This window comes from Oncorhynchus kisutch, unplaced genomic scaffold, assembly GCF_002021735.2.
Source record: "Oncorhynchus kisutch isolate 150728-3 unplaced genomic scaffold, Okis_V2 scaffold721, whole genome shotgun sequence".
Classification (NCBI taxonomy): domain Eukaryota; kingdom Metazoa; phylum Chordata; class Actinopteri; order Salmoniformes; family Salmonidae; genus Oncorhynchus; species Oncorhynchus kisutch.
The window spans coordinates 67840-84016 of NW_022262666.1; the positions used below are offsets into that span (position 1 = coordinate 67840).

General features: G+C 45.8%; 1 protein-coding gene and 1 long non-coding RNA gene across 2 annotated transcripts in view; both read left to right on the plus strand.

The window, feature by feature from the left end:
- The window catches only part of LOC109885960 (annexin A5-like), a 55042-nt gene that overhangs the window by 22180 nt on the left and 16685 nt on the right, over positions 1 to 16177 (plus strand). Inside the window, exons 11-13 of the mRNA XM_031815988.1 lie at positions 207 to 264; positions 347 to 396; positions 12452 to 12474. Of these exons, the coding sequence (XP_031671848.1) occupies positions 207 to 264; positions 347 to 396; positions 12452 to 12474 (131 nt within the window). The remainder of the gene's footprint in view (positions 1 to 206; positions 265 to 346; positions 397 to 12451; positions 12475 to 16177) is intronic.
- Positions 366 to 4297, plus strand: LOC116361506 (uncharacterized). Its single transcript, XR_004207635.1, has 2 exons — positions 366 to 480; positions 3901 to 4297. It is a non-coding gene; the product is annotated as an uncharacterized LOC116361506 (long non-coding RNA).

Consider the following 16177-nt stretch of genomic DNA (forward strand, 5'->3'; position numbering starts at 1 on the left):
TGTCTCTCTCTCTCTCTCTCTGTGTCTCTCTCTCGTCTGTGTTTCTCTCTCTCTGTGTCTCTCTCTCTCTCTCTGTGTCTCTCTCTGTGTTTCTCTCTCTCTCTCTCTGTCTCTCTCTCTCTCTGTCTCTCTGTGTCTCACTCTCTGTCTCTCTCCTCTGTCTCTCTCTGTGCCTCTCTTCCTCCATCTCTGTCTCTCCTCTGTAGTAAAGTGTGCTCGGAGCGTCCAGCCTACTTTGCAGAGACTCTGTACTATTCGATGTCGGTAAGAATCTATTTTCTCCATACGAGGAAGAAGATCATTCTATACTAGATATGTGTTTTTAGAACTGTGTGTGTGTGTGCAGGGCGGTGGTGGTGGAACTGGAACGACGACCAGACCTTAATCAGAGTGATGGTGAGTCGTAGTGAGGTGGACATGTTGGATATCAGAGCTGATTACAGACGCCTCTACACCAAGTCTCTGCAGTCTGCTATACAGGTATATACTGAATCTCGTCTCTCTCTACCTCTCTCTCTCTCTCTCTCTCTACCTCCTTCTAACTCTACCTCCCTCTCTCTCTATCTCTCTCTCTACCTCTCTCTCCTCTACCCCTCTCTCTCTCTCTACCTCCTTCTACCTCTACCTCCCTCTCTCTCTCTACCTCTCTATCTCATTATTGTTGTTGTTGCCTAATTGTCTTTTGGTAAATTTCCACACTACTTTCCTTCCATCTATAGTATTTCTTAATGTTATTCAGTTCCTTTGGCTTTGGTGCGTGATTTAGACTATGATTTTGCTGTGGTCTGATAGGGGTGCCAGTGGACTGTGAACGCTCTGAGAGACTCTGGGTTGAGGTCAGTGATAAGGTAGTCTACAGTACTACTGCCTAGAGATGAGCTATAGGTGTACTTACCATAGGAGTCTGGGTTGAGGTCAGTGGGCTGACTGAACGCTCTGAGAGACTCTGGGTTGAAGTCAGTGATCAGGTAGTCTACAGATGAGAGATATGAGATGCCTAGAGATGAGCTATAGGTGTACTTACCATAGGAGTCTGGGTTGAGGTCAGTGGGACTGACTGAACGCTCTGAGAGACTCTGGGTTGAGGTCAGTCGGCTGACTGAAACGCTCTGAGAGACTCTGGGTTGAGGTCAGTCGGCTGACTGAACGCTCTGAGAGACTCTGGGTTGAGGTCAGTGATAAGATAGTCTACAGTACTACTGCCTAGAGATGAGCTATAGGTGTACTTACCATAGGAGTCTGGGTTGAGGTCAGTGGGCTGACTGAACGCTCTGAGAGACTCTGGGTTGAGGTCAGTCGGCTGACTGAACGCTCTGAGAGACTCTGGGTTGAGGTCAGTCGGCTGACTGAACGCTCTGAGAGACTCTGGGTGAGGTCAGTCGGCTGACTGAACGCTCTGAGAGACTCTGGGTTGAGGTCAGTCGGCTGACTGAACGCTCTGAGAGACTCTGGGTTGAGGTCAGTCGGCTGACTGAACGCTCTGAGAGACTCTGGGTTGAGGTCAGTGATAAGATAGTCTACAGTACTACTGCCTAGAGATGAGCTATAGGTGTACTTACCATAGGAGTCCCCTCAAAGCCTACCATGACTATATACAGTGCGAAGTATTCAGACCCCTTGATTTTCCCACATTTCGTTATGTTACAGCCTTATTCTTAAATGGATTCAATAGTTTTTCCCCTCATCAACCTTCACACAACAGCCCATAATGACAAAGAAAAAACAGGTTTTTAGAGATGCAAATGTATAAAACATGTAAAACTGAATCACATTTACAAAAACAGAACTAACTGCAATGACTCCAACCAAACACTTCCTGTAGTTGATCAGTCCACCTTTTAGCTGCAATGACTCCAACCAAACACTTCCTGTAGTTGTTGATCAGTCCACATTTAGCTGCAATGACTCCAACCAAACACTTCCTGTAGTTGATCAGTCCACCTTTAGCTGCAATGACTCCAACCAAACACTTCCTGTAGTTGATCAGTCCACCTTTAGCTGCAATGACTCCAACCAAACACTTCCTGTAGTTGATCAGTCCACCTTTTAGCTGCAATGACTCCAACCAAACACTTCCTGTAGTTGTTGATCAGTCCACCTTTAGCTGCAATGACTCCAACCAAACACTTCCTGTAGTTGTTGATCAGTCCACCTTTAGCTGCAATGACTCCAACCAAACACTTCCTGTAGTTGTTGATCAGTCCACCTTTAGCTGCAATGACTCCAACCAAACACTTCCTGTAGTTGTTGATCAGTATCTCACATCGCTGTGGAGGAATTTTGGCCCACTCTTGCATGCAGAATTGCTTTAACTCTGCAACATTTTTGGGTTTTCAAGCACGAACTGCTCGTTTCAAGTCCTGCCACAACACCCCAGTTGGGATTCGGTCTGGACTTTGACTAGGCCATTCCAAAACATCAAATTGGTTGCTTTTGAACCATTTTCATGTAGACTTGATTGTGTGTTTTTGGGATCATTTGTCTTGCTGCTCTTTAGCAAAGCATCCCCAAACCATCACTACCACCACCCTGCTGGACCGTTGGTGTGAGGTCTTACTGTGGAATGCACTGTTTGGGTTTTTCCCCAGGCATAATGGGACCCATGTCATCCCAAAAAGTTACACTCATCTGTTACATTCCTCCAAGAGTCTTGATGATCACCCATGTGCTTCCAGGTGCTTTTTGGCAAACTTGAGTCAACTTTTTTGGACGACATGGGTCCCATTATGCCTGGGGGAAACCAAAACATCTAGTTTCTGATCAGAGACAGTCTTTCTCTGTCTCTCCTACCTTTATCTCTCCTACCTCTGTCTCTCTCTCCTACCTTTATCTCTCCTACCTCTGTCTCTCTCTCTCTCTGCCTCTCCTACCTCTCTCTGTCTCTCTCTCCTACCTTTATCTCTCCTACCTCTGTCTCTCTCTCTCTCTGCCTCTCCTACCTTTATCTCTCCTACCTTTATCTCTCCTACCTCTCTCTGCCTCTGTCTCTCTCTCCTACCTTTATCTCTCCTACCTCTGTCTCCTCTCTCTCCTACCTTTATCTCTCTACCTCTGTCTCTCTCTCTCCTACCTTTATCTCTCCGTACCTCTGTCTCTCTCTCTCCTACCTTTATCTCTCCTACCTCTGTCTCTCTCTCCTACCTCTCTCTGTCTCTGTCTCTCTCTCCTACCTTTATCTCTCCTACCTCTCTCTGTCTCTGTCTCTCTCTCCTACCTGTATCTCTTCCTACCTCTGTCTCTCTCTCTCTCTGCCTTCTCCTACCTTTATCTCTCTCTGTCTCTGTCTCTCTCTCCTACCTGTATCTCTCTCTGTCTCTCTCTCCTACCTTTATCTCTCCTTCCTCTGTCTCTCTCTCTCTCTGCCTCTCCTACCTCTCTCTGTCTCTGTCTCTCTCTCCTACCTTTATCTCTCCTACCTCTGTCTCTCTCTCTCTTTGCCTCTCCTACCTCTCTCTGTCTCTGTCTCTCTCTCCTACCTTTATCTCTCCTACCTCTGTCTCTCTTCTCTCTTTGCCTCTCCCTACCTCTCTCTGTCTCTCTCTCTCTCTGCCTCTCCTACCTCTCTCTGTCTCTCTCTCTCTCTCTGCCTCTCCTACCTCTCTCTGTCTCTCTCTCCTGCCTCTCCTACCTCTCTCTGTCTCTCTCTCCTACCTCTCTCTGTCTCTCTCTCTCTCTCTCTGCCTCTCTACCTCTCTCTGCCTCTCCTACCTCTCTCTGTCTCTCTCTCTCTCTCTGCCTCTCCTACCTCTCTCTGTCTCTCTCTCTCTCTCTGCCTCTCCTACCTCTCTCTGCCTCTCCTACCTCTCTCTGTCTCTCCTACCTCTCTCTGTCTCTCCTACCTCTTCCCAGCCTATCTATGGACTTCACATAATGGTCTGCTTCTGTATGTGTGTGTTGCAGGGTTGATACCTCTGGTGACTACCGTAAGGCCCTCCTCCTGCTCTGTGGCGGCAATGACGCGTAACCGTGGCGATGATCCCTGAAGGAGCGATACCCAGAGAGAACCTCCACTCTGACTGGCCCCTCTAGCTGTCAATCACTCTCTGAGTCCTGTGTAACCCAATAGGAGAGCTCTGCTGGCCACGGTGCAGCACTGTGATAGGTTATGATAGGTTTAATCCTGTGTGTATCTGTAGCTAACATCCTTAAAGCTTTACTCTGCTTCATATCTACATCACTAAAGTCCTAATAATGCTGACAGTCATGTTTTACTATCAGTTATATAACAACTAAAGACTGGTCATGTTTTTACTGTTTGTAAGACAAGACTGAAGACATAATAAACATTTTGACAGCAGGTTTGTAGTGAGACGTGTCTGTCTGTCTGTCTGTGTAGTGAGACCTGTCTGTCTGTGTAGTGAGACCTGTCTGTCTGTGTAGTGAGACGTGTCTGTCTGTCTGTGTAGTGAGACCTGTCTGTCTGTGTAGTGAGACCTGTCTGTCTGTCTGTAGTGAGACCTGTCTGTCTGTCTGTAGTGAGACCTGTCTGTCTGTCTGTGTAGTGAGACCTGTCTGTCTGTGTAGTGAGACCTGTCTGTCTGTAGTGAGACCTGTCTGTCTGTGTAGTGAGACCTGTCTGTCTGTCTGTCTGTGTAGTGAGACGTGTCTGTCTGTCTGTAGTGAGACCTGTCTGTCTGTGTAGTGAGACCTGTCTGTCTGTGTAGTGAGACCTGTCTGTCTGTGTAGTGAGACGTGTCTGTCTGCCTGTCTGTCTGTAGTGAGACCTGTCTGTCTGTGTAGTGAGACCTGTCTGTCTGTGTAGTGAGACCTGTCTGTCTGTCTGTGTAGTGAGACCTGTCTGTCTGTCTGTAGTGAGACCTGTCTGTCTGTCTGTGTAGTGAGACCTGTCTGTCTGTGTAGTGAGACCTGTCTGTCTGTAGTGAGACCTGTCTGTCTGTGTAGTGAGACCTGTCTGTCTGTCTGTCTGTCTGTGTAGTGAGACGTGTCTGTCTGTCTGTAGTGAGACCTGTCTGTCTGTGTAGTGAGACCTGTCTGTCTGTCTGTGTAGTGAGACCTGTCTGTCTGTGTAGTGAGACGTGTCTGTCTGTCTGTCTGTCTGTAGTGAGACCTGTCTGTCTGTGTAGTGAGACCTGTCTGTCTGTGTAGTGAGACCTGTCTGTCTGTCTGTGTAGTGAGACCTGTCTGTCTGTCTGTCTGTGTAGTGAGACCTGTCTGTCTGTGTAGTGAGACCTGTCTGTCTGTCTGTGTAGTGAGACCTGTCTGTCTGTCTGTGTAGTGAGACCTGTCTGTCTGTCTGTGTAGTGAGACCTGTCTGTCTGTGTAGTGAGACCTGTCTGTCTGTCGGTGTAGTGAGACCTGTCTGTCTGTCTGTAGTGAGACCTGTCTGTCTGTCTGTGTAGTGAGACCTGTCTGTCTGTCTGTAGTGAGACCTGTCTGTCTGTGTAGTGAGACGTGTCTGTCTGTAGTGAGACCTGTCTGTCTGTGTAGTGAGACCTGTCTGTCTGTCTGTGTAGTGAGACCTGTCTGTCTGTGTAGTGAGACCTGTCTGTCTGTGTAGTGAGACCTGTCTGTCTGTCTGTAGTGAGACCTGTCTGTCTGTCTGTCTGTGTAGTGAGACCTGTCTGTCTGTGTAGTGAGACCTGTCTGTCTGTGTAGTGGGACCTGTCTGTGTAGTGGGACCTGTCTGTCTGTCTGTGTAGTGGGACCTGTCTGTCTGTCTGTCTGTCTGTGTAGTGAGATCTGTCTGTCTGTGTAGTGAAATCTGTCTGTCTGTGTAGTGGGACCTGTCTGTGTAGTGAGACCTGTCTGTCTGTGTAGTGAGATCTGTCTGTCTGTGTAGTGAGATCTGTCTGTCTGTGTAGTGAGATCTGTCTGTCTGTGTAGTGAGACCTGTCTGTCTGTGTAGTGAGACCTGTCTGTCTGTCTGTCTGTCTGTGTAGTGAGACCTGTCTGTCTGTCTGTCTGTGTAGTGAGACCTGTCTGTCTGTCTGTCTGTCTGTGTAGTGAGACCTGTCTGTCTGTCTGTGTAGTGAGACCTGTCTGTCTGTCTGTCTGTCTGTGTAGTGAGACCTGTCTGTCTGTCTGTGTAGTGAGACCTGTCTGTCTGTGTAGTGAGACCTGTCTGTCTGTCTGTCTGTGTAGTGAGACCTGTCTGTCTGTCTGTCTGTGTAGTGAGACATGATGCTGTAACATGTAAATAATATCCCCATAATCTATAACAGACATAACAGTAGCTTTGCACACGTTGTCTTGTATTTGTAGAGGACAAGCATGTCCTGTTTCTATAGAGGAAGCCTAGCTTGATTTTGTTGTTGCCGTTTTCAAAGTTCGTCAATATGCATTTTAAAATATCCCTAAGTATACAGAGACCTGATTCATTCGAGAGCCATCGAAGCTCGTAAGTGCAAGTGTGTTTTCAACCAACTTTTTTAGGCCTATTAAAAATCATAAACAGTGCAGCAGTATCTAACAGGTAATATCGAAACAATTCCACAACAAAACCTAATATCTAACAAATTCCACAAGAATAGTTTATTTGTTTAGGCTTAGCCAATTCTAAGTAGGCTATTTTGCAGCATAAAGCTAATTTTGCTGTTAGCGTTTGAAGAGTTCGTTCACTTTATCCCTGACAGTCTTGAAGCTCCTGAGTGTTCCCTGTGTCTCCATCACAGTCGCATGATGAAAGGATTGGCGTGAATTAGTAGCCTAATGGAGGTGAGTTGTGAGAAATTAGCTCATCCACTTAGCAAGGCAAAACACAAACAGTATTATCGGTTTTCACACCTTCGATTCATCTGACAAAGGATAAATACCAGTAATCAATTAACCTGGCCTAGATAAAAGATAAATAACACTAATCAATTAGCCTGGCCTAGATAAAGGATAAATAACACTACTCAATTAGCCTGGCCTAGATAAAGGATAAATAACACTAATCAATTAGCCTGGCCTAGATAAAGGATAAATACCGGTAATCAATTAGCCTGGCCTAGATAAAGGATACGTATGGAATCATGTAGTAACCAAAAAAGTGTTAAACAAATCAAAATATATTTTATATTTGAGATTCTTCAAATAGTCACCCTTTGCCTTGATGACAGCTTTGCACAGTCTTGGCATCCCTAGCCGAGTCCTCAGAGCATGTGCAGCCGATGCGAAATGGCTAGCTAGTTAGCAGTGGTGAGCGCTAATTAGCATTTCAATCGGTGCCGTCACTTGTTCTAAGACCTTGAAGTAGTGGTTCCCCTTGCTCCGCAAGGGCTGCGGCTTTTGTGGAGCGATGGGTAATGATGCTTAGAGGGTGACTGTGGATGTGTGCAGAGCATCCCTGGTTCGTGCCCGGATGTAAAGTTTGACTGTTACACATGCGCAGACCAGCTGGCAGACCATGTGGGGACAGACATGCTTCAAGAGGGCCACCATTGTTCCTGTACCCAAGAAAGCTAAGGTAACTGAGCTAAATGACTACTGCCCCGTAGCACTCACATCTGTCATCATGAAGTGCTTTGAGAGACTAGTCAAGCATCATATCACCTCCACCCTTCCTGACACCCTAGACCCACTCCAATTTGCTTACCGCCCCAATAGGTCCACAGACGATGCAATTGCCATCACACTGCACACTGACTGAGAGACTGAAAAACAGCTTCTATCTCAAGGCCATCAGACTGCTAAACAGCCATCACTAACTCAGAAAGGCTGCTGCCTACATTGAGACCCAATCACTGGCCACTTTAAGGGTTAATTCCACACGGTCAAGGTTAGCAAAGCTGGGACTGAGGGACTGAAAAACAGCTTCTATCTCAAGGCCATCAGACTGCTAAACAGCCATCACTAACTCAGAAAGGCTGCTGCCTACATTGAGACCCAATCACTGGCCACTTTAAGGGTTAATTCCACACGGTCAAGGTTAGCAAAGCTGGGACTGAGGGACTGAAAAACAGCTTCTATCTCAAGGCCATCAGACTGCTAAACAGCCATCACTAACTCAGAAAGGCTGCTGCCTACATTGAGACCCAATCACTGGCCACTTTAAGGCTTAATTCCACACGGTCAAGGTTAGCAAAGCTGGGACTGAGGGACTGAAAAACAGCTTCTATCTCAAGGCCATCAGACTGCTAAACAGCCATCACTAACTCAGAAAGGCTGCTGCCTACATTGAGACCCAATCACTGGCCACTTTAAGGGTTAATTCCACACGGTCAAGGTTAGCAAAGCTGGGACTGAGGGACTGAAAAACAGCTTCTATCTCAAGGCCATCAGACTGCTAAACAGCCATCACTAACTCAGAAAGGCTGCTGCCTACATTGAGACCCAATCACTGGCCACTTTAAGGCTTAATTCCACACGGTCAAGGTTAGCAAAGCTGGGACTGAGGGACTGAAAAACAGCTTCTATCTCAAGGCCATCAGACTGCTAAACAGCCATCACTAACTCAGAAAGGCTGCTGCCTACATTGAGACCCTGGACACTTCAATAAATGGATCACTTGTCACTTTAAACAATGGCCCTTTAATAATAAGGGAAAGGCATATCCTACATTACTCATCATGTGTATATACTGTATTTTATACCATCTAGTGCATCTTGCCTATGCCGCTCGGCCATCGCTCATCCATATATTTATATGTACATATTCTCATTCACCCCTTTAGATTTGTGTGTATTAGGTAGTTGTTGTGGAATTAGTTAGATTACTTGTTAGATATTACTGCACTGTCAGATCTAGAAACACAAGCATTTCACTACACTCGCAATAACATCTGCTAACCATGTGTACAGTGGGGAGAACAAGTATTTGATTCACTGCCGATTTCGCAGGTTTTCCTACTTACAAAGCATGTAGAGGTCTGTAATTTTTTTTATCATAGGTACACTTCAACTGTGAGAGACGGAATCTAAAACAAAAATCCAGAAAATCACATTTTACGATTTTTAAGTAATTAATTTGCATTTTATTGCATGACATAAGTATATGATCACCTACCATCCAGTAAGAATTCTGGCTCTCACAGACCTGTTAGTTTTTCTTTAAGAATCCCTCCTGTTCTCCACTCATTACCTGTATTAACTGCACCTGTTTGAACTCGTTACCTGTATAAAATACACCTGTCCACACACTCAATCAAACAGACTCCAACCTCTCCGTAATGGCCAAGACCAGAGAGCTGTGTAAGGACATCAGGGATAAAATTGTAGACCTGCACAAGGCTGGGATGGGCTACAGGACAATAGGCAAGCAGCTTGGTGAGAAGGCAACAACTGTTGGTGCAATTATTAGAAAATGGAAGTTCAAGATGACGGTCAATCACCCTTGGTCTGGGGCTCCATGCAATATCTCACCTCGTGGGGCATCAATGATCATGAGGAAGGTGAGGGATCAGCCCAGAACTACACGGCAGGACCTAGTCAGTGACCTGAAGAGAGCTGGGACCACAGTCTCAAAGAAAACGATTAGTAACACACTACGCCGTCATGGATTAAAATTCTGCAGAGCACGCAAGGTCCCCCTGCTCAAGCCAGCGCATGTCCAGGCCCGTCTGAAGTTTGCCAATGACTATCTGGATGATCCAGAGGAGGAATGGTAGAAGGTCATGTGGTCTGATGAGACAAAAATAGAGCTTTTTGGTTTAAACTCCACTCGCCGTGTTTGGAGGAAGAAGAAGGTTGAGTACAACCCCACGAACACCATCCCAACCGTGAAGCATGGAGGTGGAAACATCATTCTTTGGGGATGCTTTTCTGCAAAGGGGACAGGATGACTGCACCGTATTGATTTGATTACCAACAACGACGAGACGGCCTACAGGGAGGAGGTGAGGGCCCTCGGAGTGTGGTGTCAGGAAAATAACCTCACACTCAACGTCAACAAAACTAAGGAGATGATTGTGGACTTCAGGAAACAGCAGAGGGAACACCCCCCCATCCACATCGATGGAACAGTAGTGGAGAGGGTAGCAAGTTTTAAGTTCCTCGGCATACACATCACAGACAAACTGAATTGGTCCACTCACACAGACAGCATCGTGAAGAAGGCGCAGCAGCGCCTCTTCAACCTCAGGAGGCTGAAGAAATTCGGCTTGTCACCAAAAGCACTCACAAACTTCTACAGATGCACAATCGAGAGCATCCTGGCGGGCTGTATCACCGCCTGGTATGGCAACTGCACCGCCCTCAACCGTAAGGCTCTCCAGAGGGTAGTGAGGTCTGCACAACGCATCACCGGGGGCAAACTACCTGCCCTCCAGGAAACCTACACCACCCGATGCTACAGGAAGGCCATAAAGATCATCAAGGACATCAACCACCCGAGCCACTGCCTGTTCACCCCGCTGTCATCCAGAAGGCGAGGTCAGTACAGGTGCATCAAAGCTGGGACCGAGAGACTGAAAAACAGCTTCTATCTCAAGGCCATCAGACTGTTAAACAGCCACCACTAACATTGAGTGGCTACTGCCAACACACTGTCAATGCCACTGACTCTACTCCAGCCACTTTAATCATGGGAATTGATGGGAAATGATGTAAATATATCACTAGCCACTTTAAACAATGCTACCTTATATAATGTTACTTACCCTACATTATTCATCTCATATGCATACGTAGATACTGTACTCTATATCATCGACTGCATCCTTATGTAATACATGTATCACTAGCCACTTTAACTATGCCACTTGGTTTACATACTCATCTCATATGTATATACTGTACTCGATATCATCTACTGTATCTTGCCTATGCTGCTCTGTACCATCACTCATTCATATATCCTTATGTACATATTCTTTATCCCCTTACACTGTGTATAAGACAGTAGTTTTTTTGGGGAATTGTTAGTTAGATTACTTGTTCGTTATTACTGCATTGTCGGAACTAGAAGCACAAGCATTTCGCTACACTCGCATTAACATCTGCTAACCATGTGTATGTGACAAATAAATTTGATTTGATTTGATTTGTATTGAGGGGAGGATGGATGGGACCATGTATCGGGAGATCTTGGCCAACAACCTCCTTCCCTCAGTAAGAGCATTGAAGATGGGTCGTGGCTGGGTCTTCCAGCATGACAACGACCCGAAACACACAGCTAGGGCAACTAAGGAGTGGCTCCGTAAGAAGCATCTCAAGGTCCTGGAGTGGCCTAGCCAGTCTCCAGACCTGAACCCAATAGAAAATCTTTGGAGGGAGCTGAAAGTCTGTATTGCCCAGCGACAGCCCCGAAACCTGAAGGATCTGGAGAAAGTCTGTATGGAGGAGTGGGCCAAAATCCCTGCTGCAGTGTGTGCAAACCTGGTCAAGAACGACAGGAAACGTATGATCTCTGTAATTGCAAACAAAGGTTTCTGTACCAAATAGTAAGTTCTGCTTTTCTGATGTATCAAATACTAATGTCATGCAATAAAATGCAAATTAATTACTTAAAAATCATACAATGTGATTTTCTGGATTTTTGTTTTAGATTCCGTCTCTCACAGTTGAAGTGTACCTATGATACAAATTACAGACCTCTACATGCTTTGTAAGTAGGAAAACCTGCAAAATCGGTAGTGTCTCAAATACTTGTTCTCCCCACTGTATGTGACCAATAAAATGTGATGTGATTTGATTTGCTAGGGTGAGTAAAATGGTGTTCTCTCATTATGTGTCTGGAAGTAGCTAACAAGCGAGCCTCTGTTAGCTCAGGTGCTTGACAGCCGTTTCGGATCAACCCTACTCCTCGGCCAGTCCCTAAAGCGCACTACGGTCAAACAACATATCACAGCCGTTTCGGATCAACCCTACTCCTCGGCCAGTCCCTAAAGCGCACTACGGTCAAACAACATATCACAGCCGTTTCGGATCAACCCTACTCCTCGGCCAGTCCCTAAAGCGCACTACAGTCAGACAACATATCACAGCCGTTTCGGATCAACCCTACTCCTCAGCCAGTCCCTAAAGCCATTTCGGATCAACCCTACTCCTCGGCCAGTCCCTAAAGCGCACTACGGTCAAACAACATATCACAGCCGTTTCGGATCAACCCTACTCCTCGGCCAGTCCCTAAAGCCGTTAAGATCAACCCTACTCCACGGCCAGTCCCTAAAGCCATTTCGGATCAACCCTACTCCTCGGCCAGTCCCTAAAGCGCACTACGGTCAAACAACATATCACAGCCGTTTCGGATCAACCCTACTCCTCGGCCAGTCCCTAAAGCCGTTAAGATCAACCCTACTCATCGGCCAGTCCCTAAAGCAAAGCGCACTACAGTCAGACAACATATCACAACCGTTTCGGATCAACCCTACTCCTCGGCCAGTCCCTAAAGCGCACTACAGTCAGACAACACATTTACTAACCGTTTGCTTCAGCCAGTCTGACGAGTCGCTGTGCGGTGAGTTGTTTAGTCATAAAGGGTGGAGTCCCGAATCTCGCTCAGGGAACTCGTTTTTCCACTCTTTCTCAGCCTCCCTTCTCTCTTTCTCTTTCTCCGCTTCCATTCACTGAGCTCTGTTGCAGACTCGATCTCCGGTAAGTTTATACCGCTCTTATTAACCGACATCAGATAGTGGGTTTATGAGTTGTTAAAGTGGTTAGTCTTCTGAATCAGACAGTTGATGTTTATTCTGTGAGCGGTGAGATACACCAGAATACTATCAGATTAGGGGATAAATAAATACAATTCAACTTGGTTCATTGTAACCGGAGTTATTTCAATAACCTCCGGTAGGCAAAATTCGGGTTTTAATAACCAAAGCGGTTTCCCGTTTTCTTCCTACGAATGTGACTCTATCTTCGGAACAGTTTAAACGACAAACATATTTTGACCCCATGTCCCCATCACTGAAAGACAAGACTGTCAGGAACACATACAGTATGTGTCTTCTACAACAGAGTGGACTAGACCAGACACTCAATCAGACTAGAGGGAAAATAACATTGTCGATAATGACGTTGTGAATCTTTTCAACATAGAAGTTCAGACAAACGTATTTCCTGATAATCTTCTGAACTTCCCAATACATTTCGGATGCGTTTCAGTCACTTCAAACCAGACTTCTTTAGGATTGAAAATACTGTTAGAAGTACTGTCAGACTGATTTGTAATAGACTGTCATAACCCCATTTTAAGAGAGTAAACATTGACCGCTGATTACATTACCTTGGTAACCCCTGGGCTAAAACATACAGAGACGCTAACTACCTTTAGCCCTATTGACTATATTGTCTCCCAGCGGTGGAAAAACTACTGAATTCTCATAGTTGACTAAAAGTACAGATAAATTAACAGAAAATGACTCAAGTGAAAGTCACCCAGTAAAACACTACTTGAGTAAAAGTAATTGGTTTTTAACATATTTAAGCATCAAAAGTAAATGTAAAAGTATGAATATTTAAAAATTCCTTATTAAGCGAACCAGACGGCACAGACGGTATTATTTTTATTATTTACGGATAGCCAGGGGCACAGTTCAACACTCAGACATAATTTACAAACAACGCATTTGTGTTTAGTGAGTCCTCCAGATCAGAGGCAGTAGGGATGACCAGGGATGTTCTCTGTTTAGTGAGTCCTCCAGATCAGAGGAAGTAGGGATGACCAGGGATGTTCTCTGTTTAGTGAGTCCTCCAGATCAGAGGCAGTAGGGATGACCAGGGATGTTCTCTGTTTAGTGAGTCCTCCAGATCAGAGGCAGTAGGGATGACCAGGGATGTTCTCTGTTTAGTGAGTCCTCCAGACCAGAGGCAGTAGGGATGACCAGGGATGTTCTCTGTTTAGTGAGTCCTCCAGACCAGAGGCAGTAGGGGGAGAAGGGCCTCGGTCAGTGAGGTGACGAACCTTTCAGAAGGACAACCATCTCTACAGGTCTTCGTGGTAGAGTGGCCAGACGGAAGCCATTCCTCAGTAAAAGGCATGACAGCCCGCTTGGAGTTTGCTAAAAGGCTCCTAAAGGACTCTCAGACCATGAGAAACAAGATTCTCTGGTCTGATGAAACCAAGATTGAACTCTTTGGCCTGAATGCCAAGTGTCACGTCTGGAGGAAACCCGGCGCCATCCCTACGGTGAAGCATGGTGGTAGCAGCATCATGCTGTGGTGATGTTTTTCAGTGGCAGGGACTGGGAGACTAGTCAGGATTGAGGCAAAGATGAACGGAGCAAAGTACAGAGAGCTCCTTGATGAAAACCTGCTCCAGAGCACTCAGGACCTCAGACTGGGGTGAAGGTTCACCTTCCTACAGGACAACGACCCTAAGCACACAGCAAAAACAAGGCGGGAGTGGCTTCGGGAAAAGTCTCTGAATGTCCTTGAGTGGCCCAGCCAGATTCTGGACTTGAACCCGATCGAATATCTCTGGAGAGACCTGAAAATAGCTGTGCAGCGACGCTCCCCATCCAACCTGACAGAGCTTGAGAGGATCTGCAGAGAAGAATGGGAGAAACTCCCCAAATACAGGTGTGCCAAGCTTGTAGCGTCGTACCCAAGAAGACTCAAGTCTGTAATCGATGGGTCTGAATACTGATGTAAATGTCATATTTCCGTATTTTATTTTTAATACATTTGCCAAAAAATTATAAAAACCTGCTTTTGCTTTGTCATTATGCAGTATCGTGTGTAGATTGATGAGGGGCGAAAAATGATTTAATCCATTTTAGAATAAGGCTGTAACGCAACAGAATGTGTAAAAAGAGAAGGGTGTCTGAATACTTTCACAATGTACCGTATCTAGCCAGCTCTGAACACCTGTGTGTAAGCCAGTGGGCGCGTTCGAACGGATCACTTTTATCAAGTCGGGGACTGTCATTGTCATCTAGCCAGCTCTGAACACCTGTGTGTAAGCCAGTGGGCGCGTTCGAACGCATCACTTTTATCAAGTCGTGACTGTCATTGGTCAGTCTTTCAAAGTGTGTTGCATTATAGGGCTAAAAACTGTCCGACTTGCACCTAGATGTCGACTCCATGAACTTTACACATCATATGATCAAAGTATTGGCCATTGAGAGGTCTACAGATTCTAAGTATTGGTCATTGAGAGGTCTACAGATTCTAAGTATTGGCCATTGAGAGGTCTACAGATTCTAAGTATTGGCCATTGAGAGGTCTGCAGATTCTAAGTATTGGCCATTGAGAGGTCTGCAGATTCTAAGTATTGGCCATTGAGAGGTCTACAGATTCTAAGTATTGGCCATTGAGAGGTCTGCAGATTCTAAGTATTGGCCATTGAGAGGTCTACAGATTCTAAGTATTAGCCATTGAGAGGTCTACAGATTCTAAGTATTGGCCATTGAGAGGTCTACAGATTCTAAATATTGGCCATTGAGAGGTCTACAGATTCTAAGTATTGGCCAATGAGAGGTCTACAGATTCTAAATATTGGCCATTGAGAGGTCTACAGATTCTAAGTATTGGCCATTGAGAGGTCTACAGATTCTAAGTATTGGCCATTGAGAGGTCTGCAGATTCTAAGTATTGGCCATTGAGAGGTCTACAGATTCTAAGTATTGGTCATTGAGAGGTCTACAGATTCTAAGTATTGGCCATTGAGAGGTCTACAGATTCTAAGTATTGGCCAATGACAGGTCTCCATAAGAATGAATGGAATTCTACAGGTTCAAGGACACAATTACCAAGGACTGTGGGCTCTCCTTCTCCGTGGCCGACGTGGGTAAGACATTTAAGCGTGTTAACTCTCGCAAGGACGGCATCCCTAGCTGTGTCCTCAGAGCATGAGCAGACCAGCTGGCTGGATTGTGTTTATGGACATATTCAATCTCTCCCTGTCCCAGTCTGCTGTCCCCACTTGTTTCAAGATGTCCTGTATTGTTCCTGTACCTAAGAAAGCAAAGCTAACTGAAATAATTGACTATCGTCCTGTAGTACTCACTTCTGTCATCATGAAGTGCTTAGAGAGGCTAGTCAAAGATCATATGTCCTCTACCTTACCTGAAACCTTAGACCCACTTCAATTTGCTTACCGCCCCAATAGATCCACAGACGATGCAATCGCCTGCACACTGCCCTATCCCATTTGGACTAGAGGAATACCTATGTAAGAATGCTGTTCATTGACTACAGCTCAGCATTCAACACCATAGTACCCTCCAAGCTCATCATTACGCTCGGGGCCCTGGGTCTCAACCCCTCCCTGTGCAACTGGGTCCTGGACTTCCTGACGGGCCGCCTCCCAGGTGGAGAAGGTAGGAAACAACATCTCCACTTCGCTGATCTTCAA